Here is a 25,122-nt window from a genome sequence, read left to right as displayed (position 1 = left end):
ACTTTTTTTTTGACTATCATCTTAAAGGGCAAATGACACTGGAATAAGCTGCAAATAACGCACTGACACCCAGAAATCAAGTCGCTTAGATTTTCTGTAAATGACGTGTATCATACGAAGATTTGTATTTGTAAAGAGATGTTCTATATTTTGTAACCATTTACGGTAAAAACTGAACTGCAGCAATATCTTACTGGCTTCTGATTTTTATGTAGTTCCACCACGGGAAAAAAACTATTTAAAAATTGCAATTTATTTTTTATTTTATTGATTGATTTCTTTGGAAATCCATAGAGAAATAGAACAATATATTCATAAGTCACGGAGAAAGAAACAAAAAAGTTTTAAAATCAAAATTTATGAAGAAATTTAAAAAAAAAAAGATATTTTATGTCAAATTAAATATTATAAAACAGAGAAGATCTGCATAAGATATGCAATTATCAGAGTGATGTGACACTACTCAGTTTTTTTTTTGTTTTTTTTTTCCCCATGTAACGTCGAGCTGTGAAACTTTTTAATCTGCAATGAAACTTTTACCAAAAACAAACTTTTTTTTAAAGTTTATTTTGCAAAAAAAAAAAGAAAAAAATCAGAATCCCGTTTTGTAATACCGATTTTTGTCTCCATTAGTGTTTTTAGTCTTCTCGCACGTATTCGGTAATATTCCAAAGCAGCACTGTATAGGAAATCTCACATTCCCGTGTAAGATCGGGGGTGACAAGGCGGCCATATTTCCTGACAAATATATGCTCCCTATACAAAGATTCAAGATCTGTGGATGCTGAGCCAGTTCTTAGCCCAAATATACCGTATATATTTACCCATTGTCCAAATATCGTGGGTCCAAAGCATCGCCATGATTTCTATGTGCAGGATGCATAAAAAGCAATTCCATAACATGCGCCCACTATTGGGATCTTTTCCTTGGATAAGATAAGGAATTTTCACATTTTTTTTTTCAGCTAATAGAAAAGTCAGTCTTCTAGAAAGTTCTAGCTGGTGAACGTGGCTCCGATCATCTTTTATGGAATTGCTATTTATGCGGTACATTGATATATTGCGCTGTAAGGTAATGCAAGCGTACTTGAGTTGACTGCTCTTTATGGGCGGCAGAGACTTTGATTATTGCTTTGTGCATGGAGAAAAAAAATAATAATAATGCACTGGAGCTAATGGAGGAATTCGGAGGTCATAATTCATCGGGTTGTGTTTTGTGTGCCGATACTTTGAGGCCATCCGCACAGAGTATACATGATGAAATCATGCCTGAACCAATAAACCTCTTTTGTACGGGTGTTGTATGTTCTGTTCTCACTCCGGTCATAACGGGAAATTATATGAAGGTCTGTTCTGCGCTAAAATTGTGGAGGTGGCGTAAGGGCGCACATTTTGGCATTTATTTTTATATTCTGCCATTGTAGATATTTTCATAAAAACTGGGAAAGAACGGGACCTCCATTGCCCTGAAAAGTTGACTCCTAAAATTGGTGAAAATTATAGCACAAAATCTGCATGACTTCCTAGCACACGGAGAGACAGAGATGTGCCAAAATTATTAAGATATCCCTTCCGAGCCACATTACAGATTAGGCTTTGTTCGCATTTGCGAGTCGCGTTCCGATGCCAAATTCTGCACTTTTTTTTCCCCGTTGATATAAAATGGAAGACAAAAACTAAGACCCCCATGTAGGCAATAGTTCGCCTTCTGTTTTTGTTTAAACAAATTTGGCATGAATTTGTTTTCCATTCGAAAAAGGATCAGAAAAAAAGGGAATACACAACGTGAGTGTGAACAGTGCCTAAGAAATGTCATATCACCCTATGGAAAATGGAAGTACAGGGTGGGCCATTTATATGGATGCGCCTAAATAAAATGGGCATGGTTGGTGATATCAACTTCCTGTTTGTGGCACATTAGTATATGGGAGGGGGAAAACTTTTCAAGATGGGTGGTGACCATGGTGGCCACTTTGAAGTCGGCCATTTTGGATCCAACTTTATAAATGGCCTAACCCGGTGTATCCATATACTGTAAATGGCCCACCCTGTATATTCAAAGTCAAGTAACCCCTTCAAACAAATGACATGAAAGAGCCTTCAAAACGGTGACGAGTTGGCTGTAAAGCCATGGACTGTATCCCCAGGGGTCTGCATGCATGAGGTTGCGGATCTGGGCTCTATACCGTACACAGGGGCACATATAGATGCTGATGAAAACCTATTTTACCAGTCTGGTTATCGGAGCGCTGTAATGACACCATACGGCACGGTTTCTGAAATGTCGCGGTCGGATGTAGTAGCTTTAGGCCCCATGCATAACCTGTTACATATCCGGTACCCCATATATACTTGTATGGGCCTAAACTGTGCCTCAGAGCAACAAATGGTGTTCGAAAATGCAGATCACAGTCTCCGAATATATAGAAGATCAGATTGACCCACGTGAGTGTCCTCCAGTTGTCCCAGGCTCTGGCGCAACTGGCCTCTTGGGCCTATTTCTTTTGGGCCGATGGACAAATAACCTTTCAGACCTTCCTGAGGAACCCTGCGGGGCCACATGAGAATAGGAGCTGACCTTCAGTACTCAGCAGCAGCCACTACACATCGAACGTTGCAGCTCAATGCTTACATCGGCCACCGCTGGAGCTAATAACAGCAGATTGCTGGGGTGTTTGGGCGGGCAAGGAGTCCGACCACATCCGATCTAATATCGGTGACCTATCCTGAGGGTAGGTCATCAATATTAGATGTCCAGACAACCCCTTTAATGGGTTGTATTGTTACAGTCTCCCGGTTGGGCAGAACCAGAAGCTCTTAGTAAACAGGTTACCTTCCGCCCATTGTAGAGATGATCAAGGAGATGGATTATCGTTGGGTTTGGAGACTTTTAGGTTTGTACACTGGAATATTGTTTTCTTCAAGTGACGGCACTCCCTTAATTATATCGGCAGCCTTCTCTGCCAGCATGATGGTAGGGGCATTCAAGTTGCCACTCACAATACTTGGCATGATGGACGCATCAACAACTCGTAGATTTTCCACCCCGATGACCTTTGTGTCCGGATCAACAACAGCTGAGGTGTCGATCGGCTGTCCCATTTTACAGGTGCAGGATGGGTGGTACGCGGTGTCTGATTTCTGCCTGATGAAGGCGTCAATTTCTTTGTCCGTCTGAACCGTAGGACCCGGTAGGATCTCAGGTCCCCGGAATTCATCAAATGCTTTCTGGGCAAAGATCTCTCTCGACAGCTTCACGCACTGGCGGAAATCTACTACATCCTTTTCTGTCAAAATATAAAATTCAGTAATTATAAATATTGGACAGATATAAATACAGAGACCTGAAATCTTCCTACTGATGTGCGTGGGTGAGGTTGTAAAAGATAGCTGCCATCCCATTCAATTTAATAATCTATCATCTCACTATTGCACCTTCTCCAGTTTCTGCTTATCCTTTTAAAAGGGAATCCGTTTTCTCTGCTGTAGATCTAGCAGTTCTCTGAATGCTGAGCTCTGTATAACCCCGCCCACAACACTGATTGGCAGCTTCCTGTGTACACTGTGCATAGGCAAAAAGCTGCAAATCAGTGGTGTAGAAGAGGTTATACAAAGCTAGTAAATATGGAGGACTACCTGGCAACAAGTTTAGTAGTCCTCTAATGATGATATCCTCAGACAACAGTGATTTTATCAAAACTACAGCAAGCAGCCCAGTGATGCATCACTGGAATCAGGATCTCCGCCCCTACATGATGCTGTTCTCAGATTAGGTGCCAAAATCCGATGACAATTTTGGTTTAAAAGTAGTGCCCAAAACTGAGTCCCATTTAGGAGGTCGAAGGATTTTACATGTCTTTTTATAAACCCTAAAATTGTATTTGCTTTTACCGCTGCTACTTGACATTGAGTACTGCAACTAAGCGCACAGGTAACGAGAATCCCATTCTTCTGGTCTGTCATGTCTCTTTTTGTTCCCTGTGTTTATGGCCGGGGTGACATTAGCGTATGGCATCTGCTGCGAGCGAGATCCGAGTGTCAGTGCTCTGTGCCCCATCCTCCCGCATAAGGGACTCGCAGCACAGGTGAAGAGGAGACAGAGAAAGTCATTTCTCCATCTCCTCCATTGCCTGCATCCGCGGTAATCACACTGCACTTGGATGACCTTGTGAGGTGGCCCGTGGCTAGTTGACACATCGAGATCCGTATTCGGACCATGAAACTTGTTTTCCAATGTGGTAGCGCAACAGAGAAATTGAATACTTAGGGCCCGATTCATCATTGGCATTTTTTAAGTCACTTTTCTTTTTTGGGTTTGTGATATTGACGTTTTCGTGCACCAAATTTTTCAAAAATGGCGAATGTGAATTTTTCGCAAAATCAAAAATTGATCTTTATTTTCTTCTTTAACAAGCGACTTTTTGATACGAAAGATCACATGTTCTGCTGAGATGTAACAACACTTGTGCAAAGAATTCAGGGTGTGGAGGGACTTTGCACAAAAGAAAAAATTTAAAAAAGGGGCAATTGATGAATCAGCCAAAAACATCGGGAAACCCCAAATCCCACCTGCAATGACGAACATTAAACCACTTTAACATTTCTGAAAAAAAACATGTCAGGAAAAGGATGACAAGATGATGTAGGCGCTGAGACCCTGTTTCCGGTGATTTGCCACTTTCTAGGCTTTAAAAGAAAGCACAGGTTCAAAGAAGAGTAAAGCGCAAATGTAAAAAAGGCAAAAAAACAGCCAAAAAAAGGGCTCAAGTTCAATAATGAATCGGGTCCTTACTGCCAAACTTCACTACAGGCTACAGCTAATTGACTTGCTTATTGTTATGGGGTCTTCTATTAGGCAGGGACCCCTTTAAATACTTTAATCCTAAGAGATATTTACTCACCTGTTGACAGGTAATTTGGGTTGATGAGTGGATGGACGTTGGGGTCAGCGCTCTGAAGTTTTAACCACCCAGCACTTGTCGCTCTCATGGTTCCAACATGAACCTATCAGATATAAAATGTAAAACACAGAGAAGGGGTTAATGCAGAAGCGACCCCCACCCTGCGTGCCGGAATAACACAGCCCCCCTATCAGACATCAACAAGTCACAGTGGTCTCATTACCACATGTATGAGAAGATTTGGGTATACTGGGATGCAGCTGGTGATCTGACAGCCGGAGGTATTTACCGCCATCTTCACAGCCTGACAGTTACGGTACTTAACATACAAATTCCCTTCTTGACTTTAAATTACCTATTAACAATCAAGCTGACACTCGGATGACGGTAACGGCGCCTTATAACATGCGGATCCTGACTCATCCCTCATTAATTATCATGTCACATCCCACCAAAAAACTAACAAACATTCCCAATTATTCCAAAAATACATTCTGATCATCAGGATCGGGAGTTAACTCTTTAACCACTACACAGATATTCCTTTTTGGCTACCTTCCCACTGTGAGTTTTTTGTGAGTTTTTTTGTGCCGCGTATTTTCGCAAAAATGCAAGTACCGGTAACCTATTTTACTTAATGTGTGCCGAAATTCTGCAACATCAAAAACTGAAAGCTCACCATGGGAACAAAGCCACCACCACATTTTTTTTTACCTATTTTTTATTAAGTTGTAGTTTTTAATGACACCATCAATTTTTTTTCATATAAAGTATTGAAAGAAGGGGAAAAAATTCCACGTGGGGTAAAATGGTGAAGAAAAAATAAAGCTATCGTGTTTTGGGGGTCTTCTTTTTACGACATTCATGTGATTCTCAAGGTCAGTACAATTATGGTGATACAAAAATTTATAAATTTTTAAAAAATATTTTAGTGGTTGTAAAAAAAAAAAAAAAAAACCTTGGTTGCGTTGCCATTTTCTGAGACCAGCAACATTTTTATTTTTCGGTCCGTGGAGCTGTTTGAGAGCTTTTGCTTTTTGCATGCTGAGTTCTGCTTATTATTTGATGCCTACTGGGGTAATTTGATAGCTCCTTATTGTATTTTTAAAGGGAAGTTTGACCACTGAGAAAAGTTTAAATAGTTTTATATTTTTAATAGATTGGACTGGTTTTTTTTTTTTTATTTCTTTATTTTTGAATGGGAAAAAGGGGGTAATTGAAACTTTTATATATTACAATTTTTTTTTTTTTTAGATTTTTTTTAAATGTTATTTTTTTAATCTATTTTTTTTTAGTCCTCAGAGTTTGATCAGTTATGCTATATACTGCAAGACAATGGTATTGCAGCGTATAGTGTAACTGTGGTTCTCCTATGCAGCCTATTGCTAAACTTCACAGGAAAACAGAGATGGTAGCCTCGGGGCCTACGACAGGGCCCCATCTGTTACTATAACCCAAACAAAAGGGCCGATGAGAGCCAGTGCGCACCAGCAGGCGGGCTATTTAAATGCCTCTGTCAGTGGACTGCAGCAACTAAATGGTTAACAGCAGCGATAAGAACTAGCTCCGACCGCTGCATTTACCGACTGCGTAACATTCCCACTCCACACAGCCTTCCGCGACTTGTAGCAAAAATCTATGCCACAGGTCATTAAGGGGTTACAGACAAGTATTGGGGCACGTCTTTAAAGATAAATGTAGGTTTGTCTTTCAGTCTCATTACCCCTGGTGTATAACATCCGGCCACTTGCATCCGGTGTCTAACATTCGGCCCTGTTTCCCCCGGCATATATTATCTGGCTCCTTGTCCTGCTGTCTGCCTTGACTAACGTGGAACAAAACAACTGGTGATTAGGCGCTCACCGATACCGGCGCAGTCCTATAACAGGAGCCACCGGTGCAACAAGTCCGTTCAATAAAATAAAGAGCTCCAAACTGCCACTGGCATTAACGTCAGCACAAAAGCGGTGTGATGTGAGCTTCATGAAATGGGTTTCCACGCAGCCTTACATTACCAAGCACAAGGCCGAGCATCAGATGGACTCATGTGGAGCAGTGGAAACATGTCCTGTGGAGTGATGGACCACACTTCTCTATCCGGCGTCTGATGGATGAGTCTGGGTTTGGTGAAGGCCAGGAGAATGTTACCCGCCTGACTGCATTGTGTCTGCTGTAATGTTTGGTGGAGGAGGAATAACGCTATGGGCTTGTTTTTTCAGGGATCGCCCTCGGTTCCTTAGTTCCAGTGAACAGAAATCTTAGTTCTTCAGCACAAGCCACTGTGGACTATTGTAGCATCCAGCTTTGTGGGACCAGTTTGGGGGAGGCCTCTTCTGTTCCCCCTGATTGTGTCCCGTGCACTGGGTCCATACAACCATGGTTGGGGGGAGTTTGGTGTGAAAGAACATGACCGGAAGAACAGAACCTGGACCTCAGCCCCATCCGACACCTTTAGGATTATCTGGACTGGACATTGTGAGCCCGCACTCCCCCCATCATCAGAGTCTACCCTCACAAATGCTCTTCTGGATTAAGGGGCAAAACTTCCCACAGACGCCTCCAAGATCTTCTAGAAAATCTTCGAAAAAGAGCAGAAGCTGTTATAGAAGACTCCATATTAATTAATGGGCGCACACTTTTATCCGCATAATATACAACACAAATACGACCCCTCCAAATGATCTATTTACCAATTTAAAATTAAGGTGTTAGCTATGGAGGAACTACAACTCCCAGCATGTCCAGACAGATTTAAGCCAAAGGTTAGAGATTGTGGGTTTACATAGGCGCTACTTCTAGGTTGGATTATCCCACTAATGGCCAATCACAGCCATATCAGGTACAACGCCACCCACTACACCCCCCCCCCCCCCCCGTATAGCCAATCAACAAGCCATATTTAGACCCGCCCCCTTGACTTTTGCATTAGATCCATTTTCTCTTCCTATTTTTTTTTTTTTTATTTGCAGAACAACTTCTTGGCATGACGCCTGGAATATCACACTGAACTGGTTTCCATAACTGTTTGCTAAAAACTAAGATACACCCTTTCACTGCCAAAGACAGAAGACAATGGGGGTAAATTAACCCCTTAATGACCAAGGGTATTTCAGTTTTTGAATTTCTGTGTTTTTTGCTCCTTTTCTTCCCAGAACCATAACTTTTTTTTATTTTTTGGGTCAATATGGCCGTGTGAGGGCTTGTTTTTTGCGGGACAAGTTGTACTTTTGAACAACATCATTGGTTTTAACATATCGTGTACTGTAAACAGGGGAAAAAAATTCCAAGTGTGGGGAAATTGCAAAAAAAAGTGCAATCCTACAGTTGTTTTTTTTTTTTTTTAACATGTTCATTAAATGGTAAAACTGACCTACCATTATGATTCTCCAGGTCATTACGAGTTCATAGATAGCAAATATGTCTAGGTTCTTTTTTATTTAAGTGGTGAAAAAAATTTCCAGAATTTGTTAAAAAAAAAAAATTGCGCCATTTTCCGAGATCCGTAGTGGCTCCATTTTTTGTGATCTGGGTGATTGTGGTGTAGATACGATCTATTGATCACCCATTATTGCATTTTATTGCAGTGCAGCGGCGACCAAAAAAAACATAATTCTGGTGTTTTGAATCTTTTTCTCATTACGCCCTTTAGCGATTGGGTTAATTCTTTTTATATCTTGATAGATTAGGCGATTCCAAATAAGCGTATGTTTGATTTTTTTGTTTTATTTTGAATGGGGCTAAAGGGGTGTGATTTGAACTTTTATTTTTTTTTATATTTTTCAAAACATTTTTTTTTTTACTTTTGGCATGCTTCAATAGTTTCCATGGGAGACTAGAAGCTGCGATAACCTGATCGCCTCTGCTACATCCAGACAATGATCGCCTGTGTGTAGCAGAAATGCTCACTTGCTATGAGCGCCGACCACCGGGTGGCGCAAATAGCAATGACAAATATAGCGGTCTGCTGCAGACCGCTGGTTGTCATGCTGACCCATCGGTGACCCGCAATCATGTGACGGGGTCACAGATTGTCGGGAATTACAATGCGCTTCTGGTAAGCACAAGTTAATATTTATCTTGTTAATAGCCGCGGGTGGATCGCAATTCCACCCGTGGCTGTAGCGGGCACATGTCAGCTGTATAGATCAGCTGACATGTACCTGGAAAAATGTGGGCTCGGCGCTGGAGCCCGCAACAAATGGGGAGTCAGATGTGGGCGAACTATTACGCTGAACATCGGAAAGGGATTAAACAAATCTCACAACCGATAAGTGTCCTGAAAATTATAGATGTGTTACACCAGGGGTGTCAAACTGCATTCCTTGAGGGCCACAAACAGGTCATGTTTTCTGGATTTCCTTGCATTGCACAGGTGATAATTTAATCACCTGCAGAGAATGATTCCAGCACCTTGTGCAATGCTAAGGAAATCTTGAAAACACGCATGGTTTGAGGCCCTCGAGGAATGCAGTTTGACACCCCTGTGTTACACTTTAGAATTTCTTAAAGCGCCTTCGACATGTGGTGCTGGAGAAGGAGGATATCAACACCTTGGATGGTAAGAAGGACAGACAAATTTTTAGAACAAATCAAGACCGACATATCGCTCGAAGCAAGGGTCACCAAGCTACGACTTGCCTACTTTGGACACATCATTCGACGAGAGCAATCACTGTAGAAGGACATCATGGTCGGAAGAACAGAAGGAACAAGGCGAAGAGGAAGACCAGCAACTCGATGGATTTACACTATCAAGATAACGGCGGAGAAGACCCTGGTGGACCTATCTAGCCTTGCACAAGATCAATCTTCCTACAGAGCGTTCATCCATCAAGTCGCCATGGCTAGAGATGGAGCCGAAGGCCGTTAAGCAATAATATTAATATGGATCTATGGATTTAACACTTGGGGTATGTGCACAGAGTCTTTTTGCAAAGTTTTCAGAGCAGAAATTCTGTGTTTTTGAGGAGTTTTGAATTTTTTAGAAGGATTTGGAGACCGGCACTGTTGTGGATTCTGTTTTTGGGCTCCCTCTGGTGGTTACAGATGGTACTGGGTGACTTGTGTTCTCTGCGGTCTCTGGTGTCCACCTGTTCTATCAGGATATGGGAGTTTCCTATTTAATCTGGCTTTCTTGTCATTGCTTCGCCGGCGATCAATGTAATCAGTGTGTCTTGTTACCTCTGCTTTCCGCTTCAGTAATCTTCAGGACAAGCTAAGTTTTTGATTTTCCTGTTCCACGTTTTGCTTTATTTTTGTTTTAGTCCAGCTTGCAGTTATGTGATTCCTTGTTGCTGGTTGCTCTAGTGGGCTGATATTACTCCTCATGTTCCATGAGTTGGCACATGAGTTCAGGTAATTTCAGGATGGTTTTTTGTAGGGTTTTTCGCTGACCGCGCAGTTCACTTTTGTATCCTCTGCTATCTAGTTTTAGCGGGCCTCATTTTGCTGAATCTGTTTTCATTACTACGTATGTGCTTTCCTCTCATTTCACCGTCATTACATGTGGGGGGCTGCTATTTCTGTGGGGTGTTTCTCTGGAGGCAAGAGAGGTCTTTGTTTCTTCTAATAGGGGAAGCTAGTCCTTCGGCTGGCGCGAGACGTCTAGAATCATCGTAGGCACGTTCCCCGGCTACTGCTAGTGTTGTGAATTAAGTTCAGGATCGCGGTCAGCTCAGTTTCCATCACCCTAGAGCTTGTTCTGTTTTTTGTGTGCTTGTCCTTTTGTGATCCCCTGCCATTGGGATCATGACAGTATCGCCGGCCAGAAAAGTGGTAATCATATTGGCTGAAGTAGGAGGAAAAGTAGTCTGAGGAAGTTTTTTTTTTTTTCCCTTCCCTCAGAGTTTGCTGCGTCTTACCTCCTCTTAATCCTTGAATGGCCCTGACCTCAGCTGTTTATCATGGACGTCCAGAGTTTGGCTTCCAGCCTGAATAATCTTGCTGCTAAGGTTCAAAATATACAAGATTTTGTTGTACATGCTCCTGTGTTGCGTCAGCCAGATGTTTCGCTTCCTTTTCAGGTTGAGGTTGATGCTTCTGAGATTGGAGCGGGGGCGGTTTTGTCACAGAGAAGCTCCAATTGCTCGGTGATGAAGCCATGTGCGTTCTTTTCTAGAAAGTTTTCGCCCACTGAGCGGAATTATGATGTTGGTAATTGGGAGCTTTTGGCCATGAAGTGGGCATTTGAGGAGTGGCGTCATTGGCTTGAGGGTGCTAGACATCGTGTGGTGGTCTTGACTGATCACAAAAATCTGATTTACCTTGAGTCTGCCAAGCGTCTGAATCCTAGACAGGCTCGTTGGTCACTGTTTTTCTCCCGTTTCGATTTTGTGGTTTCATACCTGCCAGGTTCAAAGAATGTGAAGGCGGATGCTCTTTCTAGGAGTTTTGTGCCTGATTCCCCTGGAAATTCTGAGCCCACTGGTATCCTTAGGGATGGGGTGATTTTGTCGGCTGTCTTCCCAGACTTGCGACGTGCTTTGCAGGAGTTTCAGGCGGATAAACCTGATCGTTGTCCGCCTGAAAGACTGTTTGTTCCGGATAATTGGACCAGTAGAGATATCTCCGAGGTCCATTCTTCTGCGTTGGCAGGTCATCCTGGAATATTTGGTACTAGAGACTTGGTGGCCAGGTCTTTTTGGTGGCCTTCCTTGTCGAGGGATGTGCGTTCTTTTGTGCAGTCTTGTGAAGTTTGCGCTCGGGCTAAGCCTTGCTGTTCTCGGGCCAGTGGATTGTTGTCACCTTTGCCTATCCCGAAGAGGCCTTGGACGCACATTTCCATGGACTTTATTTCGGATCTCCCTGTCTCTCAAAAAATGTCCGTCATCTGGGTTGTGTGTGACCGCTTTTCTAAGATGGTTCATCTGGTACCCTTGCCTAAGTTACCTTCCTCCTCTGAGTTGGTCCCTCTGTTTTTTCAGAACGTGGTTCGTTTGCATGGGATTCCGGAGAACATTGTTTCTGACAGGTGATCCCAGTTTGTGTCTAGATTTTGGCGGACGTTCTGTGCTAAGATGGGCATTGATTTGTCCTTTTCGTCTGCATTCCATCCTCAGACGAATGGCCAGACGGAACGAACTAATCAGACCTTGGAAACTTATTTAAGGTGTTTTGTTTCTGCTGATCAAGATGACTGGGTTACCTTTTTGCCGCTTGCCGAATTTGCCCTTAATAATCGGGCTAGTTCTGCTACCTTGGTTTCTCCTTTCTTTTGTAATTCGGGGTTTCATCCTCGTTTTTCCTCTGGTCAGGTGGAGCCTTCTGATTGTCCTGGAGTGGACATGGTGGTGGATAGGTTGCATCAGATTTGGAGTCATGTGGTGGACAATTTGAAGTTGTCCCAGGAGAGGGCTCAGCAGTTTGCTAACCGCCGTTGCCGCGTGGGTCCTCGACTTCGTGTTGGGGACTTGGTGTGGTTGTCTTCTCGTTTTGTTCCTATGAAGGTCTCTTCTCCTAAGTTCAAGCCTCGGTTCATCGGTCCCTATAGGATCTTGGAAATTCTTAACCCTGTGTCGTTTCGTTTGGATCTCCCGGCATCGTTTGCTATTCATAATGTGTTCCATCGGTCGTTGTTGCGGAAGTATGAGGTACCTGTTGTTCCTTCGCTTGAGCCTCCTGCTCCGGTGCTGGTGGAGGGAGAATTGGAGTATGTTGTGGAGAAGATCTTGGATTCTCGTGTTTCCAGACGGAAACTTCAGTATTTGGTCAAGTGGAAGGGTTATGGTCAGGAGGATAATTCTTGGGTGGTTGCCTCTGATGTTCATGCTGCTGATTTGGTCCGTGCATTTCATAGGGCTCATCCTGGTCGCCCTGGTGGTTCTCATGAGGGTTCGGTGACCCCTCCTCAAGGGGGGGGTACTGTTGTGGATTCTGTTTTTGGGCTCCCTCTGGTGGTTACAGATGGTACTGGGTGACTTGTGTTCTCTGCGGTCTCTGGTGTCCACCTGTTCTATCAGGATATGGGAGTTTCCTATTTAATCTGGCTTTCTTGTCATTTCTTCGCCGGCGATCAATGTAATCAGTGTGTCTTGTTACCTCTGCTTTCCGCTTCAGTAATCTTCAGGACAAGCTAAGTTTTTGATTTTCCTGTTCCACGTTTTGCTTTATTTTTGTTTTAGTCCAGCTTGCAGTTATGTGATTCCTTGTTGCTGGTTGCTCTAGTGGGCTGATATTACTCCTCATGTTCCATGAGTTGGCACATGAGTTCAGGTAATTTCAGGATGGTTTTTTGTAGGGTTTTTCGCTGACCGCGCAGTTCACTTTTGTATCCTCTGCTATCTAGTTTTAGCGGGCCTCATTTTGCTGAATCTGTTTTCATTACTACGTATGTGCTTTCCTCTCATTTCACCATCATTACATGTGGGGGGCTGCTATTTCTGTGGGGTGTTTCTCTGGAGGCAAGAGAGGTCTTTGTTTCTTCTAATAGGGGAAGCTAGTCCTTCAGCTGGCGCGAGACGTCTAGAATCATCGTAGGCACGTTCCCCGGCTACTGCTAGTGTTGTGAATTAAGTTCAGGATCGCGGTCAGCTCAGTTTCCATCACCCTAGAGCTTGTTCTGTTTTTTGTGTGCTTGTCCTTTTGTGATCCCCTGCCATTGGGATCATGACACGGCACGCCCTGACAGGCCTAGGTGTCTGGGACTGGGAAATGAAAAGTGCAAGGATTGGGTGGTGCTGTGTTGGAAAAAAAGATCCAGAGATACTGCTGTGCAGGTACCCCATTAATTCTAGTGACAGCTCATTAGTCTTGTAGGGAATAAGTTGCCGTGATTGCTGTAGGTGATGGCATACAGCACTTGTACCCAGGTGCTAATCTGTAGGGGTTGCGGATAGACCTCGAGATATCACTGCTCAGCTGTGCTGTTACCTACACAGTCTCCACGTCACACCATGCTGTGTCCTGCTCACCTGATAGGCCTCCATCTTTGGATTCACTCGTCCATGATCTATGACCTGAGAAGGGAGAAAGTGGAACTGGATGTCGGGGTGCTCAACGCCGGGGGCACTTCTAATGAATCCACCGGACTCCAGGTGTGACGTCGCCCCATAACCTGGTGACCAATGGTCATAAAAAGATAAAGATCTGGTTAATATTAGGTTTTATAACTTAACGATGTCGCTTAGTACAAAACTAAAAAAAACTAAAGTTCACGGACTGATCGGTCATCACATCCAGTAAAAAAAAAAATCACAGAGCTGATTAAAACCAAACAAGAACATTTACAACAAAGAAATAAGCAGCTATAAAAAAAAACACACAGGCCCCGACTCATCACTTGTGTCTTTTTAAAGTGGCTTTTCTTTTTTGCCTTGTGGGTGTTATTTAGTGCAAAATTCTTGAAAACGGCACAAATGGTTGAAAATTTTTTTCCAGGATCAAACACTTTATGCAAAAAAGTGGAGCAAAAAATTGCACGATCTTTTAAAATGTTAGTATTCAAAAGCGCAAAAAAAAAAAAAACATTAAAAATTCAGACAGATTTCTTACTCCGCCAGGGTACTGGACTACAATTGTGCCTAAAATTTTGTCATTTTTCAAAGAGTCTCAAATGTTGAATTAGAATAAAACATCTGGACAAGGAAAAGCACGCTCATAATGCTGGAAAACAAAGTGGACGAAGCCAAGTAAAATTAGTAAATGAATAAAGCAAAGAGACCTGCAGCTGCGGAAACTCAAACATATTATTCGAGCACGCCGAAGACACTCGGTTAGCACCTGAGCATGCTCAGATAACACCTTATCCCAGCACGCTCGCTCATCACTAGCCATAAAGTTTCACATTCAATGGTGAACAAGCCGCACTGTCTTATGACACATTAAGAATCCGTATTCTCACCTGTAAACTTCAGCATCCATTCCACGCCGATCTGAAGCATCTTGAGGGGCTTTTGTGCCCCGTATAAAGTGATCGGCTTTGTGCACATCTGCTGGAGATAAACTTCCAGGTGATCCTGAAGATTCTGTCCCACTCCTGCCATAATCAGAAGGAAAAACATCACCAATAGTATACTCTGTACCCCGACCTGGTTCCTCCTCAGGGAGCTATGACGATTTTAAAGGGCTATGCTAATTTAAAGGAACCTGTCACATTGACCATGTAGTCTGATCGGTGGGCAGCATCCTACATATCAGTAGGTGCTTAACAGATTAATAAATTATTTTGTGAGAAAAAAAAAAGATTTGGCTTATCTTATGTTTTAATTCTTGCTCATTGAAGGCGTCCAGGGGGCGGTCCTAATTAATGATTGACAGCTATCTCGCTATGCACACTCATTGATTAGCACCGCCCGCTGGACTCCTTTAGCATGAATTTAGATGAATGAATGAAAGGTTATACTAAATCTTTTCCCACAAAGCTATATATACGTGAGCTCCGCTCCTCCTCCTGCTCTTTACCGACTTCCTATACATGGGGCTGAATTTTCAGTGTGACAGATTTTCTTTAAATGGCGCTGGTAACAATCAGACCCTGCAGCTATAGGGGAAATCTGCAGGTAAATATCTTTTAATTGTTGTATAGCCGGCTAACTAGAGCAGCAGCTACAGGGAGGAAATTAACATTTATCCTCCCTGTAGCCTCTTGCTTCCAGTTATTGTGATGGTGCAAGAGGTTGCAGTCATTGTACAGTGAATGTGGTTGTAATCTCTCTCTGGAACATTGATTGACAGCCTGCTCTGTACACACATGCCGCACAAACACACTGCAGAGCAGGCGGTCAATCAATCAAAGTGCCAGGGAGTGATTACAGCACCTGCGATGACTGAAAGCAAGCAGCTGCAGGGAGAATAAAACTTTATTTTCTCTCTGTAGCCGCTGCTCCAATAAGTTGGCTAAGCAGGATTTAAGCGCCATTTACCTGCAGATAACTGCTATATCTGCAGGTAAATAGCATTTTTGGATGTGATAAGTACCAATTAAGTGGCCACGTAATTCGACGACATGCACTTTCCTACTCTGTATTGGGGGTGTAAGTGGCTGATAAACACTTTTTATGACGCTCATCTCCAACAAGAACATGTATGCAATGTCTATGGAAAACTGATTGGACAACCTCTACGGGAACCAAAAGAGCAGCCATTGCTAATAATTGTCTCAGGAGACCAACAAACGGTGGAAAATTCTAAATAGATGATGCTTTGACACTTTTTTTTAGGGTAAACGTTCGGCTACTTATTTGCAGTCCCAAACAGAGTTAGAAGGTGATATTTGTGTTAAGGGTCTAAGGATTAATGGAAAGTGACATGCCGGGGTATGGAGGCTAATAAGCCGTCCAATGCTCAAGTTACCCCTTAGACCCCCATTAGAGACCTCTCCTCCAGCTAAATCAGATTTCTTGCTTTGCACTGAGGAGGGGCAATACCCTGAAACACGTGTCTGCAAACTGAGATTCTGGTTTTGCTTTTATCCTAAGTCATGTGACAAGGCTCATTACAAGGACGAGATTGACTTTTAGGATTGCTACATCCAATAGGTGGCACTAGCGTTCAAGTCATCTTCCTCTCTTAAGAGGCAATTTGCATATGAGCAAAGACATAAAAAAACAAACATTTTAAGTATAAATCAAGTATATAATATACATCCGCAGGAGATCTATACCTGGCAGGTGAGCGATCACAGGGATTCCCAATTGTCTGAGGTCTGAAGCATTTCCAATTCCAGACAGCATGAGTAGTTGGGGGGAGTTGATTGCCCCGCCACTCAAGATCACTTCTTTGCTGGCAAATGCCTAGAAAGACATAGAAAGTTTTAGGTTAAGAAATGAAAATAGGTCAATAAGTCAGGCAGGCAGGTAACATTCTCTTGGTCATTGCCAAAACTCATCTAAGTCTCCACTGCTCCAGAGTCCAGTGGTGGCCGCTTTATACCACTCCATCTGACGCTTGGTGTTGTGTTTGGTGATGTAAGGCTTCATGCAGCTGCTCGGCCATGGAAACCCAAATTGTGCCAAATATATCAAAGCGGCACACGGGATATAACATATTTGGCACAATTCATTAAGGTTAGGGACATTTGCTTGCTTTTTTCCACCTTAACATTGAGGTACATTTACCTTTTTCTTTTGTCCATTTTGAACATACTCCACTCCAGTTGCTTTCAGTCCTTGGAAAAGTATTTTCGTGACCAGGGTCTTCTCCTGGACAGACACGTTCTTGCGATCCATTGCTGGACGCAGATAGGCACTAGCTGCGCTCCATCTCTGACCTCAAGAAGCAGAGAAGGAAGGTTACAAATGTCTCCGAGGCGTGTTACTTTACCTATTGGGTAACCTCTTACCTTTGAAAATAGTCATATCCATCCATCCCACACCTTCTTGCTGGTAGCCGTTCATGTCCTCTGTGAACGGGTATCCTGCCTCCTGGGCAGCTTTGATAAATAGCCGATGAAGAAGATGATTTGTCTTCCCCCTTGAGACGTGCAGTGGGCCACTACCTCCTCTGTAGGGATCAGGTCCTAGTTCGTGAGTCTGGGCTTTCTTAAAATATGGCAAACAATGACTATAATCCCAGCCGGTGGCACCTTGGGCGTGCCATCGATTGTAGTCCTCTGCATGTCCTCGAATGTACACCATGGCGTTCAAAGAGGAAGACCCACCCCAAACTCTACCCCTAGGCCAGTACATAACTCTGTCATCCATGTGTCTCTGCGGCACGGTGTGATAATACCAGTTGAACTTATCATCGCATAGGTTGTACATCAATGCAGCCGGCATATGAATCTTCCACGACAATCTCTTGCAGCCCAACATGAGATCCTTCGGTCCTGCTTCCAATACCAGCACAGTCTCATCGTGGCTTTCCGACAGCCGGTTTGCCAACACACAGCCGGCCGAACCGGCCCCGACTATGATATAACTATACGAGTCCACATTGCCAGCCTGACGAGTGGAGAACAGACTGATACTGGACAATCGTGATCTCAGCCCAATAACCTTAAGTAAATCCGGCCAACAGTGCGAACCTTGTCCTCTGATGGATGAATGCCGAGAGGTGACCTTAAAAACTTTAAATATCCTGGCCATTTTCTTTGGTTTCAGCTGGAAAGTGATAGCAAAAGGAAACCAACAATTAATATTAAGGCCTATTGCCAATTTAGCACGTTATCTCCTATCCAGAGGATTTGTGGGTCCAACTGCTGGGACCCCCCAACAATCCTGTGCATGAGGCTCTGAAATATACGGAATGGAAAGTTCATCGTGCACACGCACCACTGCTCCGATCAGACTATATGGGACTTTCAGTGACGGCTGAGTGCAAGCTTGGCTATTTCCGGCAGTCCCTTAAAGGGGATTTCAGAGTCCTGTTCCCTGGATTGGTGGGGGCTCCAGAGGTCGGACCTGCAGAGGACAGCAAGTTATCACCTGACCTGTCGACAGATGATAGCATGCTAAAAGCTGCATAACCTTTAATGTATAATCTGTATCTTAAAGGGAATCTGTTACCAGGTTTTTGCTATGTAATCTGAGAGCAGCATAATATAGAGACCCAGATTCCAGGTATGTATCGCTAACTGGGCTGCTTGCTGTATATATACATATATATACAGTATATATATATATATATATATATATATATATATATATATATATATTCACTGTTTCATCTCCTGTAGATCTACCAGTTTTCTGAATGCTGATCTCTATAACCGAACCCTCACAACTGATTGGAAGCTTTCTGTGTATACTGTACATAGGCAGAAAATCTATGTAATGTAGGACTACATGGCACTAAACAACGAGTCCTCTAGTGCTAATCTGCTGATAAAACACTTAATTTTCTTGAAACAACAACAGGCAGTCCAGTAAATGACACATCACTGGAATCAGTGTCTCTGCCCCTACATTATGCTGCTCTCAGGTTAAAGAGCAAAAACCAGCTGACAGATTTCCTTTAAAGGCTATGAGTACCTTCAAATGAAAAAAAAATAATTTTACAATAGATCAAATTAGAAAATTCCTATTCTTATGTCTCCACGGCACCACACTACAAACAACCTCTCTGTAGTCTGATTCTGCAGTTATTCTCTCATCTTTTAATTTTTGACACCTTTTTGACAACTTTGGACCAGCATAAAATATTCAAAGAATTTTGGATAAGTTCATGAAATAGGATTGTAGCTCAGGTTTGTACAGGGCGTGCCACGAAAATAAGAACCCTGTTTCGTGTTGAAACAATCCTCAGTTGCTGGAAGATGTCCACGTACAAGGCTGTGTTCACAGAATATTGGACCTATTACTACAGGCTTGTTTTCCAACTCCTCTTACAGTGAACCTTTCAACAGTATTAGCATGTTAAACTGGCGACAGCATGAAATAATGGCAGCAGAACTGAAGAAAACAATTTTTTTTTCTTATCTCCATTGTAGAGATATGAGCTTGTAAAATATAAATTCTAATTTCTCCTTTAGCCAAGGGGGCATTGGCAGAGATTCTTCTCACGGAGTGGTTACTTTTTCTTCTTCATGACGTTGACCAATCATTTGGAGGAGGCGTCATGCAGGTTAAAAAAGAAAACGCGCCCAGAGAATGTCAGACCTGGCTTTTTCTGTGTGAGACATGTGATAAAACTCAGCTTTGCATCCCTCCCTCCCAAACAAGTGGAGAGGGATAGTAGAGCAGAGCGGAGTGTCATAATAAACACTTCTTGCAGCTCTCATCCCACGGCACTGTCAGCTCTGCTCCCCTCCATCCACACTGACAGTGCCATGGGATGAGAGCTCCAAGAAGTGTTTGTAATGAATACTGCTCTCTTCTACTACCCTATCCCACTGTAATGTATATAGAAATGAAACCAGTGCTGTGTACCAAGGAGAGCCTGAAGGGGCATGACCAGACGAACATTTGATTCTTCGGTAGAGCCCCTGATGGTGTGGTTACTAGTAATGAGCAAGTATACTTGTTGCTCGGGTTTTCCTGAGCACGCTCGGGTGGTCTCCAAGTATTTGTAACTGCTCGGAGATTTAGTTTTCATCCCGGCAGCTGAATGATTTACAGCTACTAGCCAGACTGAGTACATGTGGGGGTTGTCTGGTTGCCAAGGAATCCCCACATGTAATCAAGCTGTCTAGTAGCTGTAAATCATTCAGCTGCGGCAAGGAAAATGAAATCTCCGAGCAGTCATAAATACTCGGCAGATGCATTAAGGCACGGCAGATGCTTGTATGCCTCTTTAAGAGACTGAGAGGGCACGTGCCCGGGGATCTGCCAGATGTGCGCAGACCCCAGGAGTTGGCAGCAGCGGTAGGAAGAGCGGCCGAGGCAGTGAGTCAGTTGGTGTCCCAGCTGGGGAGAGGAGGGTTGGGAATCGCGAAGGGACGCCAATGCTACATCCACTTTCAATCGCAACAACATAACAGGATAGCAACAGCTACTGTGCAGGGCATCTACGGCTAGAAAGCAAGGCATCTACAGCTGCTGTGCAGAGCATCTACAGCTACACTGTAGGACAATAGCAAATACATTTGTTTTATTGTTTAACTATGTAACATGGAAATGTTATATTTTTTAACATTTATTTTATTTTGTAAGCTCCCCAGAGGACTTGAACCTACCATTGTTTGACCACTTATTCTATATACTGCTATGCCACTGTTAACAGTAGGAGCACAGACCCTCAGCCGCCGTGGTTACCCAATGGCTTCTCATGATTATGTTGCCAGGTTATTGGTAGGTGCAAGACCGATTGTGCCACAAAATCATGCAGTTTAAACATCCCCGTCTGAGATTGATGACAGCGTTTTAATGGTTAAACAACAGCAACTGAAGTTTGTTCCAGTTGCTGCTGTCAGTAGTAGGTGCTGGCTGTACAACACAGCTGGTATCTGCCCGATTCACCGCGGTCTCCGCTCCTGCTCCATATTCCTGCACCCGACATAAGACAAACTCATATCAAACATGACTGGAAGGAGATAAAGAGACATTATGACCTGAAGTTTCTAACATGGATTGGCAATGAGTCAACCACTAGGAACCCACTGATCACCAGAATGGGACCCCGGGTTCCCCGTACATATCTGCTCATATGTTGATGTTTCAAGCTTGACCTGTGCCTGGCTTATCCTACGTGGTCCTTTTCATAGAAAAAGAGCCCCTTTTAGTCGTCGGTATCGTGATTCGTTGCACATTTTTCATCATTAGTTCAGATCTTATTTTGATAACGTTTAGGGTCGGACAATGGAAACCTATAACAGCCAGTGATCTGATGCCAATTCCTGCCACTGCGGCTTGTGGTGGGCTATACGTCCATGTTCATGCAGTGAAGGTCAGAGACGTTCAGGCCACTTCACTAGCATTGTTTGCCGTCTCTGAAGAACATGGACCTCCTCACAATACACCACATTGGATTCCCTCACAACTCTACTGCCCTCCATAAAGAGCGTCCCCTATCTGACTGGGAAGAAACGAGGGCCTCATTTATGGCCTACACGGCTGTGGTAAAATGAAAGCTGTATTCTGATTGGTTGTTTTGGGCGACAAAGATAGTTGTATTATAAAATTTGCAATAAACGTGGCCGTTAAGAATCATCCTGTACAACCACATAAGGGAAACAAGGGGCTGTGGTATCAGACGTACAAGAGGCTTTGTACCGCAGGGTATCGACATACAATCCTCTGCCATCCAGCTTCTCTACTGCAGATTATCACATCTCCATGTCCCAAAAACATTTGCATACTGCGTATTAATACTGTGAACCTTACTGACTAGCTCCAGAACATTGCCCTAGTCCTCGGCTACACTGCAGGACATTGCTCTAGTCCTCGGCTACACTGCAGGACATTGCTCTAGTCCTCTGCTACGCCGCAGGACATTGCCCTAGTCCTCGGCTACACTACAGGACATTGCCCTAGTCCTCGGCTACACTGCAGGACATTGCTCTAGTCCTCGGCTACACTACAGGACATTGCCCTAGTCCTCGGCTACACTGCAGGACATTGCTCTAGTCCTCGGCTACACTGCAGGACATTGCTCTAGTCCTCGGCTACACTACAGGACATTGCCCTAGTCCTCGGCTACACCGCAGGACATTGCCCTAGTCCTCGGCTACACTACAGGACATTGCTCTAGTCCTCGGCTACACTGCAGGACATTGCTCTAGTCCTCGGCTACACTACAGGACATTGCCCTAGTCCTCGGCTACACTGCAGGACATTGCTCTAGTCCTCGGCTACACTACAGGACATTGCTCTAGTCCTCGGCTACACTGCAGCACATTGCTCTAGTCCTCGGCTACACTACAGGACATTGCCCTAGTCCTCGGCTACACTGCAGGACATTGCTCTAGTCCTCGGCTACACTACAGGACATTGCCCTAGTCCTCGGCTACACTGCAGGACATTGCTCTAGTCCTCGGCTACACTACAGGACATTGCTCTAGTCCTCGGCTACACTGCAGGACATTGCTCTAGTCCTCGGCTACACTACAGGACATTGCCCTAGTCCTCGGCTACACCGCAGGACATTGCCCTAGTCCTCGGCTACACTACAGGACATTGCTCTAGTCCTCGGCTACACTGCAGGACATTGCTCTAGTCCTCGGCTACACTACAGGACATTGCCCTAGTCCTCGGCTACACTGCAGGACATTGCTCTAGTCCTCGGCTACACTACAGGACATTGCTCTAGTCCTCGGCTACACTGCAGGACATTGCTCTAGTCCTCGGCTACACTACAGGACATTGCCCTAGTCCTCGGCTACACTGCAGGACATTGCTCTAGTCCTCGGCTACACTACAGGACATTGCTCTAGTCCTCGGCTACACTGCAGCACATTGCTCTAGTCCCCGGCTACACTACAGGACATTGCCCTAGTCCTCGGCTACACTGCAGGACATTGCTCTAGTCCTCGGCTACACTACAGGACATTGCTCTAGTCCTCGGCTACACTGCAGGACATTGCTCTAGTCCTCGGCTACACTGCAGGACATTGCCCTAGTCCTCGGCTACACTGCAGGATATACAACACAACACTTTTTTACCTAAATGATTTAATAGAGTTTAGTTAGAAAACCCTCCACAGTCCAGGACCTAATCCGATCCCATCCAGTCACCAGTCCTTATTAGCCAAGATTCCTAACACCACAGTGCGGCTCCTTTTACACTGTAAGCGCTTTTGCAATTATTGCACTTAGCCCCCAACAGAAAGCAGATTGTTATGTAACTATCAGACAACGCTGAGCTGAGTTTGTCAATTTCTTGGCACTATTTACATAGGACTGCAGGTAAACCTACCTCTTAACTTGCAAACCTCTAACTCAGAAGAGTAAAACTACAAACTCGGCTCTGCTACATCTGTAACATTCCACAAACTTTCTTCTAACTCCATAGAGGAGGATTACATAGTGCACTAGTGGAAACAAGTCAGGATCTGCCCCATATTAGAGGGGTCATCTCTGGACAAGAAGCCTGGAGTTCCTACAACTTCTGTGCTGGGCTGGTCACTTACCTCCCAGGGGTCTGATCACAGCTGGGACTCAGCACATGTATCCAGGGCTGGATCATGTAAGGAGTGAATATTGGGAAACTTCCTGTGCCAGGATAACTGCTGTACAGTATGCAGCATAGGGGGAGGGGGCCCTTAAAGCTGAAGTTTCTTCCTGTGGGCAAACTTTATACTGATGATACACAAAAACGCAGGATCAGATATAATGCACATAGAGAGTCACTTTCATTTATTGGTGCCTATAGAATGCAAAATTTCCTGCAGTTTGGAGTTGTTTTTATAAGGGTGTGTGCACATTCCGGAGCAGAAACTGCACCTTATTGAGGAATATTGCTTTTATTTTTTATTTTTTATGATTTAGAGTGTTTCCACTGCAAAAAACTGCTAAAAAAAACCCACCCAGTGTGAACATAGCCTTCGGCAGTGCTCTCATGTCCAGTAATCATCCGTCAGAGCGGACCCAGCAGAAATCCGTTGATAAAGTCGTGCAGACACAAATTTTTGGGGCCATTTAAAAAAAAAAAAAAAAAAAAAAGATTTTAGCTGGATCCATTTTTTTTTTTTTAACATTGAAGTCTATGAAAAACTGATCTGTTATTTAGCCATCCGTTTTTCTTTCATTGGATCAGTCTTTTGCTTGCTGGATCCTTTTTCAAAATGGAAGAAAACGAACAGCTATTTAACCAATCCGTTTTCCATATACCGTAAGGCCCCTTTCACACAATCCATTGGCTCGACGGATCGATCACAGATTGTGAAAAACTGATGTGACGGATTCTTTTTTTCGACGGATCTGACTAGCGGATCTGGCGAAAAAAAACGGATCCTTTGCATCAGTTTTTTTTATCCGTTTCTTCCATTTTTCGACAGATCCTTTTTTTTTTTTTTTTTAAACGCCCAATGGGAGGCTCCCAAACGATATTGGCTAATGAAAACCTATATACACAGTGTTCCTACAGCCCATCTTTGACAGGTTGCAGAGCAAGTGGCACAAATGGAAGGTGTGATTGCGAAGACCGATGTGGATTTTACTTTTGAGGCGAATCGTTTGGAAGCGATCGTTCTTGCAAAGGAGCGAGAAAGAGAGCGCATCATGTGTCTGCGCCGTTTTTGGATCCACCCAATCACTGCACTGATAATGACACGTGGGTGCATGCTACGTTATATAAGGAGTTGAGAGGAAACCCCGAGAAGTTTTAACTATGTTCTGATGAAAGCAGAAAACTTTGATATTTTGGTTGCACGTGTTGGAGACCTCATCCGTAGATGTGCTAAATTTGTAGAATACTTCACCTCCAGGAAGAGTAGAAGGGCAGGATGAGATGGTTTGAGATCTTTGTCTTTTGATATAATGTATGTTGAAGTATCAAACTTATTGCAGCTTTCATATTTGTGATTACACCATGAATTTTTTGGATCCTAAATAAATCGGAGCATGTTCAGTTAAAAAAAAATGGAATCCGTCACCGGATTCTATCATTTGACGGATCCGGAGCCATAGGCTTGTATTCGAGCAAACGACGGATGGCGATGGATCCGTCGCTGTCCGATTTTTCGACGTACACAAAGAACGTTACTTTGTCTGTCAACTCCGGCCGCCGGACAATTTTCGACAGATCCGGCAAACGACAGACGAAACGTGAGGCAATCCGTCGCTAATACAAGTTGATGAGAAAAAAAACGAATCTGGCGGCATCAGTCGCCAGATTCATTTTTTTTCAAAATTCGACAGATTGCGACTGATGGCAAAAAAACTGATGTGTGAAAGGGGCCTAAGTCACT

General features: G+C 43.7%; 1 protein-coding gene across 1 annotated transcript; it reads right to left on the bottom strand.

Moving 5' to 3' along the window:
- Positions 1 to 245: 245 nt before the first annotated feature.
- Positions 246 to 23,443, bottom strand: CHDH (choline dehydrogenase). The gene is made up of 8 exons (XM_069736724.1): positions 23,344 to 23,443; positions 17,179 to 17,938; positions 16,955 to 17,106; positions 16,501 to 16,630; positions 14,740 to 14,874; positions 13,811 to 13,953; positions 4,902 to 5,004; positions 246 to 3,287 (listed from the first exon to the last, which is right to left on the bottom strand). The coding sequence occupies exons 2-8, from the start codon at positions 17,921 to 17,923 to the stop codon at positions 2,869 to 2,871; spliced, it is 1,827 nt and encodes a 608-aa protein (XP_069592825.1). The 5' UTR covers positions 17,924 to 17,938; positions 23,344 to 23,443; the 3' UTR covers positions 246 to 2,868.
- Between the last annotated feature and the right edge of the window lie 1,679 nt (positions 23,444 to 25,122).

The sequence above is a fragment of the Ranitomeya imitator genome, chromosome 8 (genome assembly GCF_032444005.1).
Source record: "Ranitomeya imitator isolate aRanImi1 chromosome 8, aRanImi1.pri, whole genome shotgun sequence".
Lineage (NCBI taxonomy): Eukaryota > Metazoa > Chordata > Amphibia > Anura > Dendrobatidae > Ranitomeya > Ranitomeya imitator.
The sequence above is the reverse complement of the archived record's forward strand: the minus strand, read 5'-3'. Positions and strand labels throughout refer to the sequence as shown.